The sequence below is a fragment of the Neltuma alba genome, unplaced genomic scaffold, assembly GCF_004799145.2.
Source record: "Neltuma alba isolate B1F8T4 unplaced genomic scaffold, ASM479914v2 tig00011593_pilon, whole genome shotgun sequence".
NCBI classification, from domain to species: domain Eukaryota; kingdom Viridiplantae; phylum Streptophyta; class Magnoliopsida; order Fabales; family Fabaceae; genus Neltuma; species Neltuma alba.
Window position 1 is genome coordinate 66781 of NW_021636245.1, and position 19119 is coordinate 85899.

Here is a 19119-nt window from a genome sequence, read left to right on the forward strand (position 1 = left end):
TTGTCCACGTGGCCTATTCTTGATCACTACTCTTTAGCTCCCCAGAATTCGTCTCATTGGAGCCCCTCCACGTCACCCTCCCCCCGCCGGCCACCATGATCCCACTCCATTCACCGCCGCTGATAGCGTTACAACCTTCCAAACTAATTTTCCCTTTTTTTCCCTCCCGACATTCAAAATTAATTTTATATTAAATTAAAAAAATAACACTATAACCTAATCATGAATTTCATCTTCGTAAGATAATAAAATTATCTCTTTTTTTCCAAGTCAAAATTTAAGCCAGCTACATTTGACCCTTTTCCAAACTCAAAATGGCTCTAAATATATGTACAGATAATTTAGCAACTAATTTTTCACATAAATAACAAAATTTAAAATCAGAATCTGATTTACAATTAAAGTTAATTTTTTTATTGGCAAAAAAATTTATTTTTCCATGAGAAGTAAATTAAAAATATCTATAAAATTGATTTTTCTCTTATAACATAATACAGTGACTTACTTTATACTCTTTTTTCCCCCCCCCCAACTATGTTGTGAGGTGAGAATAGTCTATCTGTCTCCTAAATTTTTGTTACATAAAACATGTAATTTAATTCATAGAGGTCAGTCATTTTGATCAATGGTAGTGCTTATAAATATCTGTGGAGAAAATTAAAATAAGTATGGAGACAAAATTTGATTCTTTTGTGAGGACAAACTTTGCATCCGTGCTTACTCTCCGAACATCCATTACTTAAATAATGAGACACAAATCCAATCCTTATTAATAGTATAGCCATACCATTAAATGACCAAATCATCCCAACAATATCACTAATCCTCGTATAACCATATCCCAATGTTTTGTATTATAATATATTTTATTTAAAATATTAATTTTTTTCAACTTACACATAAGCTTCCTAATTAATTATAAAACATTTTAATTAATTAATCAATATTTTTTAAGCAATAACTGATAATTTTGATATTTTACAATAAATAATTAATTTTACTAATTCACAGAACATTTTTATTAGTTACTTCTGATAATTATATATTCAAAAAAAAAATCATGGATTACAATTCCATTGTATTCATATTTTTTTCAACATAAACTCCCATTTAATATCTATGCTGGTACCTTGAATAATGCGATTTTATATTTTTAGTATAACTTATGGGCTTATTATATTTTGTACAGAGGCTTTGAAATCACAATATCATATTTCACAGATGTATTTGGTGTCATTATGTTATAAGATTGGATTATCATATTATATATTGATTGATGTTATTTTTTATTTTTTTGGTTCATATATTGAAATTGGATGTTTGATTGCTAAACTATTATTAGCTCCATTGAATTCGTTTGGTATTCGCTAATTGAAGACTCTAGTGACAAGAAAGCAGGACGTAATCCTCATTCCGTGTAGAGAGCAAACAGGGGCAAAATGGCCACTGCAACGAAACCCAACGAGAGAACCACCGCGTTCCGCTAATCCTCTGTTTCGTGCCTTAAAGCTACTTGCCATATATACCCCTCTCCTATAGCTTAAATCCCTATTTGTCCGTCCTTGCCTCTCTTTTCTATTTCTTACCCACATGCACCGTCATTTTTCTGGATATTCGTCATCCCATTTTCGTCTCTGATCGTTCTTTGCTCGGAACTGATCCTGCGGTGACTCGACGGTTTCCAAAGTCGGAGAATCGGCATGACGAGGCGGTGCTCTCACTGTAGCAATAACGGGCACAACTCCCGAACCTGCCCGTCCCGTGGTGGAGGTGCCGGCGGTGGAAGCGCTGGAGGTGTCAAGCTTTTCGGTGTTAGACTTACCGATGGATCAATCATTAAAAAGAGCGCGAGCATGGGGAATCTCTCCGCCCATTACTATTCTTCGTCCTCCGCTGCTGGGTCACCGAATCCCGGGTCGCCTTGCTCGGACCCGCTCCGAGACCTGGGTCATGAGCAAGACGGGTGCTTGTCTGATGACCCCTCTCATGCCACCAGTTCTGCCAACAGTCGGGGAGAAAGAAAGAAAGGTATTATTGCTATTATTTTGGAAGTATGTATTGCTATATTTTATTTGGCCAACGTTATGAATTATTTTAAGAATTGAATTTGTGAAATTTTGCAAGTTAATTGCCCTGTATTCTTTCTGGTAAAACTCATTTAATTGGCTGGTTGCAAGCCTATTGCCTTCCCTTATCATTTTTGGCTTGGGTTGTTTACTCTTATTTTCAATTTCATATCATTAAAGACCATTAAAATGCTTAAGAAATTACAACCGGGCATTTTTTGTGGTTGGTGAAATCAAAAAGTCTTTTTGATTGCTCATTACTGTTTATTTCAAATTGGCTTCCTTTTTTATTTTTATTCCTTTTTCTGCACACTTGTTTGTTTTCTAGTGCACATTTTATAGGCTTGCATCCAGCCTAATTTGTTTGAGACTCTCAGCACTTGACAATAACGACTCTTAGGCCATATCAATCCATTGTTATTATTGTTTTGATAAGGTAACAGTTGGTGCTTGTATGGAAGTGGTCTTGGGGGATGTCAGTTGAATACTCTGTGCTTCCCAGCATCTTTTAAACTCACTTCTGGATAACCTTAAAGAGGCATCTGCAAAGGATTGTGTTTGACTAGAAAATTGAATTTTTGGTTCAAAAATTACCGCAGAATCTCTAGTTCTGTTCATATCACTTTTCGGGATCACATGTTTTAATAAGTGTCTGGTTATTCCACCCCGATCATAGTTTCATGCAATTGTTCATCCAAAAGTACTGTTGGTTTCTGGTATCAGTTTTCAGTAATTTCTTTCTTTTTCTCAAGTGGCTTCATCCTTCAGTTTTAAGCCGGAAGCATGTCTCCCTAGCTAGCTCAAATAAAGTTGTGGGAATAGCTACTTGACTGTTCAAGGTCAAAATTGAAGTCTTGGTAGATTTGGCAAGCGATTCAGTGAGCTCATATAAATTTTATTCAGCAAAATACATCAAATGGTTAGAATAAGTGCAGTGATTATTGTGTTTGGTTTTAATACTGAAGATTTTTCCTTCCCTGAAAAGAAGTCATATTTTCATACTTGATTCATTACTTCCTGGAATATGCATTAGACCCAGTATTTTTAATGTAATATCATGTTTCTTATGTTTTGGGTTATTCAGATCTGTTGCAATTCTATTGTGTTCTTTATCCTCCTGGTTCTGTTCAAGAATTCTCTGTCAGCAGTTATTGGTCAAATTTGGCTCGTTTTTGGACTAATTTTCCTTCAGCAACTTGCTTTTTTACGATTGAACCTGAGGCTTCATCTATTGACATTAAAACATCTATGGAAAGTCTTTTGACAGTGTGATTTAATTCCTTTGCAGTTTTTCCAAGAAACATTTGGCAGACCTGAGTCCCTGAAGAATTGTGTTTATTAGTTTGCCAAAAATTTAAGATATAATGCTATTGTATTAGCAAATTGTTTTTCTAGAACAAAGGCCAAATGCTATACAAAGTTTTGGAGTTTTGGGGGAGGGCATTGGCCAGTATTCATATTTTAGTCTTGGAATAGGTTAATCCTAGTAAGCAGAGTTGAACTTGTTCATCAACTTCAATTGATATACATACAAAATATTTTAGCTCAAGGTAGACGATGTATGAGCTCTGATCTTTTACAGTGGACCGAAGCCCAAAGTGTAAGTTGGTGGACATTGAAGTGAATTCTAGACCAACAATTTGATTCTTTCAGGAAAATATCTGCCTCAAATCCCAATAAATGATACTTATCATACACAGCCATCATGTTTGTTATCTTTTTAACATTTTTGCACTTTATGTGATGACCAGACTAATATAATTGGTTGAATAAACCTTTTGACATGTATTGCTCATAATAATTTTTGTCTCTAATGATTAGTTCGTTGGATTATTGGGTTATCATATATCAATGATGTGGTTATCTCATTGGGTATGTTGAATGCCTTCTGTAAATAAATATTGGGTACTTTTACTCACTTTGCACTGGGTTTTTTAGGGGTTCCATGGACTGAAGAAGAACACAAGATGTTTTTAGTTGGCCTCCAGAAGCTGGGCAAAGGAGATTGGCGAGGCATATCTCGCAATTTTGTTGTGTCAAGGACTCCTACTCAAGTAGCAAGTCATGCCCAAAAGTATTTCATCCGGCAAAGTAATGCTACCCGGAGAAAGAGGCGTGCCAGTCTTTTTGACATGGCTCCAGATGTGGTTGGTCTTCATTAATCTATTTTATTTGAGTCGTCTTTTTTGGTACAAAATACTTATCTACCATTTCCAGCAGTGTTAATCTTTTGATTGTGAAAACTGATTCACCTGAAAACAAAGAGTACAAAAAATTGCTAGTGTTCTCTGAGTTTTATTTTTAACTTGAAGACCACTGTATAAGGATAAGCATTCTGAATGACTATGACATGCTTGTTGACCTTGTGCTGCAAGTTTCTTGTGAAAAGTTTGCTTGAATGATAATGTGAAAGAAAATATTGATATATTCTTCCACATTTAAAAGGACAGAATCGTTGCACCTCTCAGTCTGTTGGCTGCATGATGCATGTTCTTGCTTTAGACAATCTAAGTAGCAATGTTGCATTGCTGATTTCTAAACAAGCTAATTAAAGCAAGGGTGTTCATCCTATGCGTAGCTGGTCATTGATTATGAGTTACAGCTGATGATTATCTTATATTTTGTCACATTTTTTAGCTACTAACCGGTTTCTTAACATATATTAGTCTTCAGATCCACCTTCAGTCCTGGAAGAACAAGTATTACTGCCACCTTCTGAGAACTCACAACCTGGGAGTGCAAATTTACAACCATCATTAGATCTCTCCCTCAAGTCAGAATTTGAACCCATGGAAACTAATCACGAAGAAAATCTGGAAGAACCCGATGAAACTATGGTAAGATCAAGTGGAGTGACACCAGTGGCTAACGGATTCATGCCGTCATATGTACCTGTTGCATTTTCCTTATGGCCATCAAATGCAGCTCCCCTTGAAGAAGTTAAGGAAGCTGAGACAGCTCATCATCAGGTCCTTAAGCCAATCCCAGTCATTCCCAAGGAACCAGTCAATGTTGATGAACTTGTTGGCATGTCTCAGCTGAGTTTGGGGGAAACTCAAAATGGTGGTAGAGAGCCTTCCCCACTTTCTTTGAAGTTGCTGGGGGAGCCCTCTAGGCAATCAGCATTCCATGCAAATGCTCCAGTTGGTGGTTCAGATCTAAACAATGGCAAGAACAGTGCAATTCAAGCAGCTTAAGCTTTTAAATTCTCTTGATGACAGCAGTAATTAAGCCTTCTTTTGGTCATCGTTCCATTTGTATTTTGTACTATTATATACTTATCTTTTTTCCATTTGGATCCGTCATGTTATCATTAAGTAGCAAGTCACATGTTATGTAGCTCAGGGTAGATAAATTCTTGAAATTTTTATTCTTCGTTACTGTAAACAACTGAAAGCTTAAATAATCAAATGACCACGAGGCTCGGTTCCTCAAGATTTGGTTGTATTAGTTCACTTGCCAGGGCCGTTTATTATGCAAGCTTTTGAACTGCTGCAATATCCAAGAGGTGCCCTGTGTCCTTGTGAGCTCAGAATCCACCTTGTGCTTGATAGAGGGAAGTGGTAAAGGTCGATGAGTTGAATCATTTTGACATTACACTGTCCTATTTGAACCAAGTGCAAGGTAGCTCCTTTTCACAAATACTGTAATAAGTTGGCCCTTTTCATCCAATAATTAAGATTATTTCTTTGCAAATTGTTTTTGGAGAGAGCCATAAGCAGAATTTCTTTGGCTGCTGCAATCACATTAAACAATAATAGATGCAAGCATTACTAGGGTATTACAGTCATTGCAGAGTGAATATCGATAACCTAGTCCTTCGGTTCATCTTGGTAAATTTGGTGTAATTTGTCACTTAGCATTAACAGGGTGAACTGTATTAATTGAAATAAGGAGGATGGCCTTCATATTTGACCTTCTTTAAGGAAATGTTGCCGTTGATTCTTCTGCAATGGATAAGTAATTACTTAAACTCTGTACTATCTATTACTATGGTTGCATAATTTGATTCTTTGAAGATGCTTCATTTTGATAATACTTGAATAGCTGGGTTCACATAGTTATTCGGGAAACACGGCAACTTGGATCTAATTTCTTGAAAGCTGACTTAAAGCAACATAATTTGTTACCTCTCTAGTATTCAGAAAACATTACTCTTCTTGAGCTCAATCAGCCTCTATTTTGGTGGCCCAAAACTTATTTCTATGTGGTCCTTGCTTTTTCAGGTTTGCGCTTACGAGGATCATGTCTTGTTCATCTTATTTGGATAAAATTTAGGGAGATAGCAAAAGTTGGCTTTAGTGGGTAATGGTATGCAGCTTTCAATAATGTTTTCCCAGCAAATGGATTCTGAAAATGAGCAGAATTTGATGCTGCCACTGAAGAATACCTCCTTAAAGTCATTAAGAAAGCAACCTCGGTTAACACCTCCATCAATGCATCAATACTCACTGGCTTGGGATTATCCGTGTCAGAACATTCTTGATGAGGAAAAGAAGGAATAGGGATATGTTTTTGCTAGGCCCTAAAGCTGCTAATGCTTCTACGTGGCAGCCCATTAAGAAAGGTCCTATGAGCAGCTAATTCTCTGACGCGGCAACCCATCATGGACACTAACGTTGTATTCATGCCTCCTTTTATTGTAATTGGATCTTACTAAATGTGCTCTGGTAAAAACCTTCACATTTTCGGATTTTAATCTTGCTTTGATGGCGTGGAGATTCATTCATCTTTAAGTCTATTATCTGGATTATTTTACGGCCACTATGTCATTTTCTATTTTTCTGTCATATGAATGGCATAGTATCTTTACGTTGGCTCCTGCAGACAACTGTAGATGAAATGGCATTACATATGACTGGAAAGTAATGATGATTCTGCATGATTTGGAAGCGAGGAATTGTTTGACAGGCTATGATTAGAAAAGATAAAACAAATCAAACTGGTAAGAGAAATGTCCGGTGTGTAGCTTAGTATGCTGATGCAGTATTTTTCAATGGATCTAGCAATAAAATCCATGGACATGCAGAGGATTGATGATTGTCATCAACATAGGAGATAGTGATGCAAGAAAAGAAGGGCGATCAGCCAAGCTTGAGAAAAAAGACAGAGAAACCAGATTCTGATCCACTTCTTCCACCCACGCAAACCATTCAGCCTATTTTCATTATTGTATTTTAAAAAACTCTTTTTATAAAAGAGCAGATGTGACCAATCACGCAAAAGAAACCATCTTATGGGACGTGGGAAGGAGGAATGTGTGTGCGCGTGGAAAGAGAAGGCAGGCAGAGGGGGTAGACCTGTAAATCACACAGGAATAGGAGGCCCCTGTCCTTTCACTCCAGTGTGGCAGAGGAATAAAGAGAGAATTTCTTCTCCAACACTTGATTTCTCCTTTTCAACATTTTGCTGGAATTATAGGCAGAGATGAACAGAGAAAGAAGTGACAAGGGCCACTCAGGTGCATCCCCAAAATTCTTATGTCAATCATTGGCATTTCATCCCTCTTAATGTTTCTTCTTTTTTTCTATTTTGGTCGCTTGATGATTGTCCTTCCTTATTCTCTGTCCATCATATCTTCCCACATTAACTTGGCTTTTTTTGAGGGGAAAAACGGATATATTAGACATGCATTTTCATGCATTACTTAAGAGTCTATACTGAGGCCTTTTTCTCTTAAAAAAATTATATTTTATGTTGATGATAATTCATGCACAAAATTCTGAAGATCCCAGAGCTTATCACTTGGATTGTAAGTGGAAATAAATTCTTTTATGTATTTGGCTTGGCCTTTCTTCTTCCTTTTTTTTTTTGTAAATCTTGGAGTCTTTATTCTAATTAGGAAGCTCATAACGTCTATTATTGTGCATGATCCCTGGGATAAGGGGACATTGGTGGAGACAAGAAAGGACAAGCAGGACACAAAATAAAGATAACAGGAAGAAGAGGATGCTGTAAATTTATGAGTACCACAGAGCAAGCAGCACGTGTCCTGTAAAAGTAATCTTCTGTGATTGACTTTGTTTGATATCGATGAGTGTGAAGGAATGGGCTATCATGTTTCAGAATCACCTGATACCACTCTCCCAAGCAGTCCCCTACTGGCCTAGTCTATTCCTACAACGTCTGTTTTCTTCATTTCAATCCTGTAATACTAGTGAACATCAACTGCTTCCATTATTTCAGGCTGTTTGGACTAAAGAAATCACAGTTTATGGGTTTGGATTCACGTCTTGGGGTGCTGCATCAGATAGTCATGACAGTGAAACAGTTCCTTAGTATTATACTATTTTAGAACCCACGAACACTTCTCCTGATCATGGTCCACATAGAAATTAGGAAGTATTATTGTGTTATAGAATATGTAAATGCTAGTACAGATTGAAATCATATGGAAGCTTGTATTCATAGATAACACTTGTAACAATGATATTTTCACAAGGTATTCCATAATTGACGTGACATGGAATATTTGAGAGAAATTCCAAGTTTAATATCAAGCAAAACGTCTTTTCACAGAAACATATGGTTTTTGCAACTTTTGCTCATTTGTTGATATGTTCCTTCTTCCTGCAGTAAGAACCTAAGATCTTGCTTGAAAGGTGACGCGTTCATATATTATTGTTATTGTTGTTATTATGTCTCTAATCCTAAATGTACGATTTAATTTATAAAATAACTTAAATTATAGAATAGATTTTACATTTAGAACCGAATGATAATTATTTAGTGGCCATAAACAAACTTTTTAGCTCTCCTTTTAGGATAAATTCTTTGTCTCATGCGATGCCCGTTTTGGTATTCCTTTAAATTAGTTTTCTTTTGTTACCATTTGCTTTGAATCAACTAACTTGAAAACGCAGAGCATATGCTATGTTGGTATATGTCTCCTCATATGGAAATAGAAAAGAACTTCTCCACCAACTCATGATGATGTTAACGATAAATGATAAATGTTCGTTCGGTCTTTAAACAAATGGTTAGGGATTTGATTCTCAAACTGTATGTATGGAATAAACTTAATTAAAAAGAATTTATTTTATACTCTCTGTATCTTGAAAATAGAAAATATCCTTAATTTCAGAAAGAAAAAAAAAAGGAACAACTTTTCCTTTTAAATGCTTAAAAGAAGAATATGTTCATGCATGTTAACTTATATGTGATATGCGGATGAAGTTTTAAGATACTCCTTCAGTTCTTAATATAAGACCCATTTAACTAATTTGATTAAATTAAGAAAGTTAGGTAAGTTAGTTAATTATAAGAAAAGTGACATATTTTTCCTAAAATACCATAATCATCTTTCTTAATACCCCCTCCCTCTTCTACTTGTTTATAGTTGAGGGAGTATCTATAGGGTTAATTTAGAGAAAATTGATAAATATGATAAATGAGTCTTATATTTAGAACCGGAGGAGTACATATCTTGAAAACTTATTCATACTTGAATTTAGATGCATTGTTATGGGTATAAGTTAAAGCAAAGAAGATAAAGCATCACAATAGATTAGTTAATTGTATAAGAAATATATATGATTAAGTATCAATAATTGGTATCGCTTGATTATATATTCGATTCTAATTAAATTAAATAAATAATGATATCTTATGTCAATTCATCTTTTTTCCTGGAATTTATTAATGATTTCTGTCTAGAGATAAAGCGATGCTTAAATGATGGACCCACGTTCCGTACAGGTACTATTTTTTTTGGAAATTACAGAGTGGTTAAAAGTATCAACCCTTTTTCAAGTTATATGGATATTGATGATTGCATGATGAAAATAATTTGAGATCATGTGACGCTCAAACTCAATTGAATTGTGTGTATCACCAGAAAAGGTTCCGGTGAATATTTAACTTTTAAAAGATAAAATAGATTAAAATTTTATATTTAAGATTTAATTTAATCCCAATTAATGACCGGAAGTAGTATTTAAAAAAATAATATATAATAAAATAGTATGACATTGCCCACTATATAGTAGAATATCATAATCAAGAGGAAAAATTGGGATAAAGAATGAAGAATCTACTGGCAAACATCATTAGAAAAAATAACCTGAATCACAGAACATGAAAGAGAATATGTCGATCGGTCGAAGAACATAAAAAGGCCATAGAAGATAAATTGCATATTTTTGCCTAATTTTTTTTACTAAATATATATATTTTGCCAAATTTTCCTATATATGTGTTCTTGTACTTTGTCAATAGGTTCTTAATCCCAATTATTATTATATAATAAAATACTATGACATTAATCGTCCTATTTAGTAGAATACCCATTGACAAACATTTTGGGAAAAAAGAAATGAATAATAGAAGAAAATATGCAGAATATAGAAAATAATTATCATATTTTTATCACAGTTCTTAGGTAGAATTACAATGAGATCCTAAGAAAAAAATAATTACAGAATAAGTCTTAGAAATTGTCATTGTTTACTGTGAAATTTGTCATCACATGTTGTTTAATTGTTATTGGGACTTTTTAGTAATTATGTTTTTTTTAACTTGATGGTAATTCTCCCAAGTTTTATCCCAAATATGCTTTTTCATAGGTTCTTAATTCCAATTTTTTAACTAATATAGGCTTAATGCATTGCATGGAGTTTGAAATGGGTAATATTGTTGTTATTATTATATGATACTATCTTCAGTCCTAAATATAAGAACCAGTTAATTAATTTAAAAAGATTAAGAAAATAAGTTAAACTAGTTATTTGTAATAAATAGATGCTGTCTTTCATAAAATATCCTTGCTAATTAAGTATATTGGTTATAACTATCATCATTAAAAAGACTACATTAGGAAAAAATATATTAATATGAGAGATAAAATAAATTGAGATTATATATTTAAAACTAAAATAAAATTAAAAGAAGTCTTATATTAAGGATCGAAAGTAGTAAATAGTACAAATTGTTACATATGGTTTTAAATTTTGCGAACGCTGTACAAGATACTCTCCCCACCAATGCTTATGAAGGGTCGTTTTTTCTTGGTTATAGTATCTGTTCCTTTTCCTTCAATCAACGTTTAATGAAAAAATCACCTCAAGGTTTGTAGTATTTTTATCTCTTCAATTATATGGATAGTTGTTAAAAAAAAAAAAGGGAAATTTTAAGGGGAAAAACTTTCTTCAAAAAAGTTGCTTTTTAGTTTCTGGTTTCTTTTTACAAAAGTAATTAAAAAAAAGAATTATGAGATTATTTTCTTAGCACACCGTTTCTTACATATCACTTTTCAGCACCTTTTTCTCAGCTATAAAATCCACCATTCCCCACCTCCAAATCCAGCATCCCCCACCAAAGCCTTCTAAATCATATATCTGTCTCTTTTAAGCCCACCTTCCTCCTGCTTCTCAACTCTCTCTGATGGCATCTCGCAGACAGATTGCTGCCATGAAACAATCCCTCTTTGATCAGGTTTTTCTTCTTCTTCTTCTTCCCTCCTCATTTTATAATCTTAACTCCCACTTCCTGAATGAACACATTTAATATTGGATTCCATAGTCACATAATCTTAACACCATAAAGATTGTATTTTGCATCATGGGTAACAAAGATAATGGGAGTTTTATAATGGTGACATTCTTGCGTTTATTTACAAATACTGCTTCTGTTCCGTGCAGGGATATCTGGATGAACAGTTCATTCAACTCGAGGAGCTGCAGGATGATGCCAATCCCAACTTCGTTGAAGAAATTGTCACTCTTTTTTACCGCGATTCCTCAAGACTTATGTCAAACCTAGAGCAAGCATTGTAAGTCATATTATCATGCTCGTACTTCCTTTTATATCTGTGCCTTTTTCTTCTTTCTCTTTAGTCTAATGATTCTGTCATTTTCGTTCTTGTTCCAGGGAGAGGAACCCACTGGAATTTAACAGGCTAGACTCTATGATGCATCAGTTCAAAGGAAGCAGCTCAAGGTAATGATAGAAAATCTCAGAAGGATAGGATATTATACTATACTGTGTTATTATGCCTTGGCTTACGATAAAAGGGATCTAATGATTTGGACTTTGTTAATGGGCTGCAGCATCGGAGCCAAAAAGGTGAAAGCAGAGTGCACTCTGTTTAGGGAATATTGCAGGGCTGGAAATGCTGAGGGGTAATCTATCTTTCACTTTTGGTTCCTTCTCTTCACAGTCCCTCACCAAAAGCTGTTTCCAGTACTTGTGAGAGGGCCTTCTAGCTAATCCTAGTCCTAGCATTTCATGAAGAGCCCAATCCTACAAGAAGCTTTTTCTGAGTCATTATTCTGTAGGTTCAGTGTATCAGTATATGCAAGCTCACTGATTAGCATTTACCGCAACCCCACCAGTTGAAGTTGTATTATTTTTCCCCCCCTTTTAAGTAAAACAATAAAGAATATGGCAAGTTGAGCTTACGTAAGAAACACCAAGATTGTGTTTAACAAATAGATGCTGCTGTGTGAATATGCAGATGCAAGAGGAGCTTCCAACAGCTGAAGAGGGAATATGCCACACTGAGAAAGAAGCTTGAAGCTTATTTTCAGGTGAGCCTATGTTTGATGCGTATTTTTTTTGTCTTCTGTTATGAGGAAACAAAAAATTGGAGAGTTTCTGATGATCATGTTTTCATGCAGCAAGCAAGGCAAGCTGGGCCCTTTGAGGCAGCATGTCGTCCCAAGTAAAGGCTGATTAGATAAATATGCAAACTTTGAGACACAAAAAAATGTAATTGGTGAATCTTGAGACTTTGAGAGTACATATTCACCTCAGAAGAAGAAAAAGAAGGACAGGCTCTTAATGGGTTTGGGGATACTTTGCTTCTAAATATCAGTTTTGTTTTTCCAAGTTGAATGTAATTTTGCTTTTCATAGTATGACTAGTCTAATCTAATGGAACTGCATTGATCCAATTGAAGTATCATCAGGATACAAAACGATGAGTATTGAAGTCGTTGTAGTATAACAGTGGAGGGTATGGATAGCTGAAGCTTCACAAAGAGATTTTAATAAAATAGATTAGATTCCTACCCTTGTGTTGTCACATATAGAGAGAATATAAAATAATCAGACAGTATAATGTTGTCAGCTTTTTTCCTAGATATTCTCATCTTCTTCTTCTTCTTTTTTTATTGGCTAAGTCGTTCATTTTTCTTTAACTACTAGATTCGAAATTTAAGGCCTACGTGCGACCAAACATTGAAAAGAAGAAAATAAATTGCGGTATTTACTGCTACATGTGGGCTTCAATAGGCTCAAATTAACAAAAAGGCCAAGTTTGATTTTGGGTGGCAGGAAAGCCCAATAAATTTGATTAGAACATGAACAAAAAAGTTTCAAGTTGAGGTCGTTGTTGTTGATGTCTCTGAAAATTGGATATATGGGGTGATTAATCTAGCAAAGAAGATAACTTGAAAAAAATAACACCATTAATCTTTCTCACATTCAGTATTAAAATTAACATGATGGCATTATAAAATAAAAAGCATAACTAATTTTTTTTTTAAAAGAAACAATCTTGGTTATGATGTTCATGTTGAAAACTAAACCCTCAAAACCAGGGGCCAAGAATAACTCGGAATTTTTGAATATGGGGCTTGTGATGAGTGCGCTAGACAGAATGAGGAGGGGCTATATCTATGTGATAAGTTTTTGATAGTTTATGATCAGTATTTTTCTTGTAGCCCAACTTACGATAAGTTATGGTTCAATGAGGGAAAAGCAGTACACCAAAAAATAAATAAATAAAAGAGAGAAGAGCATGCACGTTTTTCACTTTATTATAATTTTTTTATATTTAAGGACAATTTCTTTTTTACTACGCATATGTATCTTCTTATCTTCTTATTTGAAATAATTTTATTTGAGATATTGTCAAATACTAACTATGAACATCTTTTTTGGTAAAAATTTCAAATTCAATTTGTTATGTTACGAGGGATTAGCCTCATTTAATCTCCATTAGTTATTAAATGATGGTTTTATTCAAACTAAATAAAAAATTATACATAAAAGTGTTAATTTGAGCAACGCCCAAATAAATGAAAAGAGAAAGCTCGGCCATCATTAAAACAAAAAAAACACCATATTACCAAAAAAAAAAAACATAAGGATCAACACTTCGATGGCTGGTCAAAGCTTAAGGGCCCGTTTGGATTAAGGGTGAATAACTGTGATTTTAGATAATTGTGAATTTTATAAGTGATACTGGCTAATCGTGATTTCTGTTTGGATTTTTTTTTAATAAGTGATTTTAAGAATTGTGATTATGTTTGATTTTCATTTATTAAAATCACTTATAGATGTGTAATTACTAAAAGGGATATGAAATTAATAAAGTTGTTTACATTTTCATAATTATTATATTTAATAATAAATTGTATTAAATATAATTTAATAAATGACATGAATATTTAAATATTATTTTTATTTTCTTAATTTAACGATGCTCCTCAAATTAGAATCAGATCAGAATATTATCTGAATATTTGTATCGAATTGTTTCAATCATATGTATTCATCCATTCAAGTTTTTTCTGATTTTTTTTTAAAAAAAGTCTTTTAGATAAAATTAAAAAAAGTTTCATATCGTATGTTTTTTTTAAAAAAAAACCAAATAATTAAAATAATTACCATTAGAATGATTATAAGTATGGTTGTTTCCGGAAAGGATGTTTCTCAGGAATGGATGGAATAGAAAGAGGCACCGAATGAGCAAAGGGTATATTGGAGAAAATTTAATTGTTGAAGATTGATCGGGATTTTTCAAACGTATAAGCTACTTTTTGTTGCTTGTCCTAAAAGTGCGATAGAAGGTTAAAATCACGATTTATCGGGATTTTATAAAAATTATCCAAACAACTCAAACGTACTTTATAATCACTTATTTGGATTTAAACAGGTTTATTTGAAATTCTACCACTTAACCAAACAGGCACTAAGTCTCATATGAATTAATTGCAATGCCACCAAACCGGGCATTGTTCAAAGTCGTGAAGAGCATAAGCAGATATTATAAATTTTTTTAAAAAAATAATTTAAAAACAATGTTTTATGTACGAATATGTTTTCCTAATAAAAATCCCTCCTTATTCATTTATTATTACAAGAAATAGTGCATTTTCAATTTAAATACATCTTCGGAAACATTGAATAATAACCTATTTTATTATCTTCTTTTAGGGCTCATTGATGATTGGCGTGGGGGAATAAAGATATCCACAACAAAGTATCATAATCGAGGAAGGTTTCTATTTTTGCTGAATGCTTATATTCATATATAATATAAAAGATCTATCAACTTACACTATAATTAACTTTCCAAACTGTGTGAAACAAATCATACAATTTTTTAATTAAAAAAAAGAATAGAAAAAATCACCAAAAAACCCTAAAAATTGAAAAATTACATATAAGGACTCACTCGCAAAAATTACTTATTATTATCAAAACCCATACTAATATTTTTATAGGTCTCTATTTGTAATTTTTTATTTAAACTTTTTTTTTTACGATTTTTTTTAAAAATGTCATGTCACAAACAAAATATATAAGGGAAAATGACATTAAGGTCCCACACAAGAAAATATACTAGAAAACAGACCCTTGAAATCTGATAATGAATCACAAGTCCCATAGGGACTTAATTGCAATAATAAGAATGTTAAACAGACATTATTGCCCAGCAATGTAGAAGGAAAGGGCACTCATATTTTCTGCACGATCTAAAGCTGCTACTAATGGGAGAGAAGAGCTGGAGAAAGAAGGAAATAGCCATTGATAAAGCATCTTTCTCATCACTATTAGTGAACTCCAAAGAGTTTCCATTTCAATCTCTCCAAACTTTCAGGTTTTGAAACTTTCTTCCCCTACTCTTCTCTGCATTTTGCTTGACAGATTGTGTTTGGATATTAGAATTTAGAAATTCGTTTTTGCCTTTAGGTATTGCAAAGCTTTTGTTTTTTGTCTAATATGAACAAGATACTCAATAAAAAAAGTTGTGCTTTTGTTTGGTGTGGGTTGGTGATTTAAGTTGGGGTTTCATTGTGGGTGGGTAGAATGATGATGGATGCTCTGTTTTTTGTTACATTATGGGTGGTTTTGCTCTGTTTTAGCATGGTTTAGTATGAAAAGTTGAAGAAGATGAAGGTTGGTGTGGGTGAAAACCTTTCCTACGAAATGGGATATTATGTTGTCAATATAAGCTGTGAAAGTTGTCAATGGATGCCGCGACAGTTGTCAATTGTGCTGCTTCACTTGTCAATAACAGCTGGATGATTGTTGATGCAGGTTTACATTAATAACGGCCAGTATGTCTAGGAAGCATCACGCCGTCAAACCATGCAAGAATCCAAATACCAACTGAGAATGTATTGAAATCAGTTATTTTTTGTATATGGATATGAAAAGAATATTTTGTAAATGAGTGTGAAGGGATTTTTTTGTAAATGGGTACACACCAACAATTAGTTTGGTAATTACATGCAACCCTATGTTTTTTTTAATGGGTTGTGAAATATGTGTAATTCCATGTATATAAAGATGTAAATGAAAGTTGGCTATAAACTGATATGTTAGATTCTACAGTCATTTGAGTTGTAATTATTGCATCTTGCATTGTCAATAGACTATTTTGACTTGTCACTGATTGCAGTATGACTTGTCAATTAATCTGCTGATGTGAGTTATCTAAAATATGAATTCAAGTTACATAATATTGACATATCATATGATATTTTCAATTACCTAAACATATTACGTTTTGGTTATAATGTCGTATATAATCATTATTAAAAGCCTAGTATTACTTATATAAAATTATAAAATAAATTATCAATAACTACATCATCATTTGTCAATGTGGCACTGTGACTTGTCAACAGTGGAATCAAGAACATAGAATTTCATCCAGGCATCACAGCGCTTATTACAGAATGCCTCTCTGTCTTTTTTGCTTCAAAGGTAGTGGTGGATTGCTCTAGGCATCCTGGTGAATTGAGATTATTAGACTTGTCAACAAATGCACTATGACTTGTCAAATTTTGAAAAATTGTCATCCAATTAACATAACTTCTGATTGATATTTATATGGTAGGTTACATATAACTTACTTGAATATTTTAAATAAACAACACCTTCAATTTTGAAAATTTCCACATCATTACAAAAAAAAAAGATTAGTTTTAAGGAATTGGTGATATTGTATGATTTTGTATAGCATTATGTAATGTAAAGTCATATTTTTTTGAAATTTATATTAGTACGTAAATTAACAACTGATAGTGCAATGAGTAACAAGTGATGAAAGGTGTATTGATAATAAAAGGTGTAGATAATGACAACTAATTATGCATCAAAATGTAATATAGAACCAACTTTCATTTACAACTTCATACACATATAATTACATTGATTTCACAACACATTAAAAAAAATACAATTTCATATATCTAATATCAAACTAATTATTTGTATGCATTGTGATATTTACAAAAAAAAAGTCACTTTTATTTACAAAAAATTCTTTTGCCATCATTTGTCTGTGTTTAGAGTAGCTTTTCTTTTTATCATGTTTCTTCTTTTGCTTCATGTGGTGCCCACCCTTCTTCATTGCCTCTTCTTTCCTTTTTTATAACCTCTACCAATGAGTTAAGGGCACAGAAGGTTATGAATTTTGTGTCAAGAATTTAACAATATCATTTAATGTAAATTTGCACAACACAGGTATCATTGACAAGTCAAGGAGCTATATTAACAATTATCGCAGCCCATATTGACAACATATTTTCCTGTTTCGTAGTAAGAATTTTTAGCCACATCAACTTTTGTCTTCCTCATCAATTCCCACCAAATCATGCCCAGATAGAGCAAGCTCACCTTCAATCCCCCACAATATACCCAAAAATAGAACATCCATCATCACCCTACCCACTTATAATAAAACCCCAACTTAAATGACCAAGCACACACCAAACTAAAAACACAAGAGAATTTTGCCAATGGCTGACATGGGTGGAGTGGATGAGATTTTCAAATGGGAATAGAGAAAAAGCAAAATGAAGTTTGGATTTTTTTTCTTTTTTACTTTCAGCATATAGAGTGGTGACTCTCAGACTGAAAAATAGGACAACTTTCATTTACTTTGGGTGCATCTCACTAGGGACATAGAAGTCTTTTTACACTTTACTAAATTGCACTCCAGTCCCTTTGAGACTTCATATTCATTACCAAGTTTTCTGGATGAAATTCTATGCTGTTGATTCCCTCATTGACAAGTCACAATGCTACCATCGACAAATCACAGTGCCATCGTCAACAAGTCACATTGCCATTGTTGACAAGTGATGAGATAATTATTGATAGTTCATTTTATAATTTTATATCAGTAATAATAGGCTTTTAATAATGATTATATACGACATTATAACCAAAACGTAATATGTCAAGGTAATTGAAAATATCATATGATATGTCAATATTATGTAACTTGAATTTATATTTTAGATAACTCACATCAGCAGATTAATTGACAAGTCATACTGCAATCAGTGACAAGTCAAAACAGGTCTATTGACAATGCAAGGTGTAATAATTACAACTCAAATGACTGTAGAATCTAACATATCAGTTTATAGCCAACTTTCATTTACATCTTTATATACATGGAATTACACATATTTCACAACCCATTAAAAAAAACATAGGGTTGCATGTAATTACCAAACTAATTGTTGGTGTGTATCCATTTATAAAAAAAATCCCTTCACATTCATTTACAAAATATTCCTTTCACATCCATATACAAAAAATAACTGATTTCAATACATTCTCAGTTGGTATTTGGATTTTTGCATGGTTTGACGGCGTGATGCTTCCTAGACATACTGGCCGTTATTAATGTAAACCTGCATCAACAATCATCCAGCTGTTATTGACAAGTGAAGCAGCACAATTGACAACTGTCGCGGCATCCATTGACAACTTTCACAGCTTATATTGACAACATAATATCCCATTTCGCAGGAAAGGTTTTCACCCACACCAACCTTCATCTTCTTCAACCTTTCATACTAAAC

The 19119-nt window shown here is 33.3% G+C and overlaps 2 protein-coding genes and 1 long non-coding RNA gene across 3 annotated transcripts; all 3 read left to right on the forward strand.

The window, feature by feature from the left end:
- The first annotated feature begins 1561 nt into the window (after window positions 1–1561).
- Window positions 1562–5521, forward strand: LOC114715493 (transcription factor MYBS3). Its single transcript, XM_028900362.1, has 3 exons — window positions 1562–2028; window positions 4005–4213; window positions 4733–5521. Exons 1-3 carry the CDS (start codon window positions 1701–1703, stop codon window positions 5261–5263), a joined length of 1068 nt encoding a protein of 355 aa, XP_028756195.1. The 5' UTR covers window positions 1562–1700; the 3' UTR covers window positions 5264–5521.
- Window positions 5522–7373: 1852 nt separating this feature from the next.
- On the forward strand, window positions 7374–8588 carry LOC114715496 (uncharacterized). The gene is made up of 2 exons (XR_003737556.1): window positions 7374–7527; window positions 7909–8588. It is a non-coding gene; the product is annotated as an uncharacterized LOC114715496 (long non-coding RNA).
- Window positions 8589–11369: 2781 nt separating this feature from the next.
- Window positions 11370–13146, forward strand: LOC114715495 (histidine-containing phosphotransfer protein 4). Its single transcript, XM_028900364.1, has 6 exons — window positions 11370–11498; window positions 11705–11835; window positions 11934–12002; window positions 12113–12184; window positions 12520–12592; window positions 12683–13146. The coding sequence occupies exons 1-6, from the start codon at window positions 11448–11450 to the stop codon at window positions 12728–12730; spliced, it is 444 nt and encodes a 147-aa protein (XP_028756197.1). The 5' UTR covers window positions 11370–11447; the 3' UTR covers window positions 12731–13146.
- The last annotated feature ends 5973 nt before the right edge of the window (window positions 13147–19119 follow it).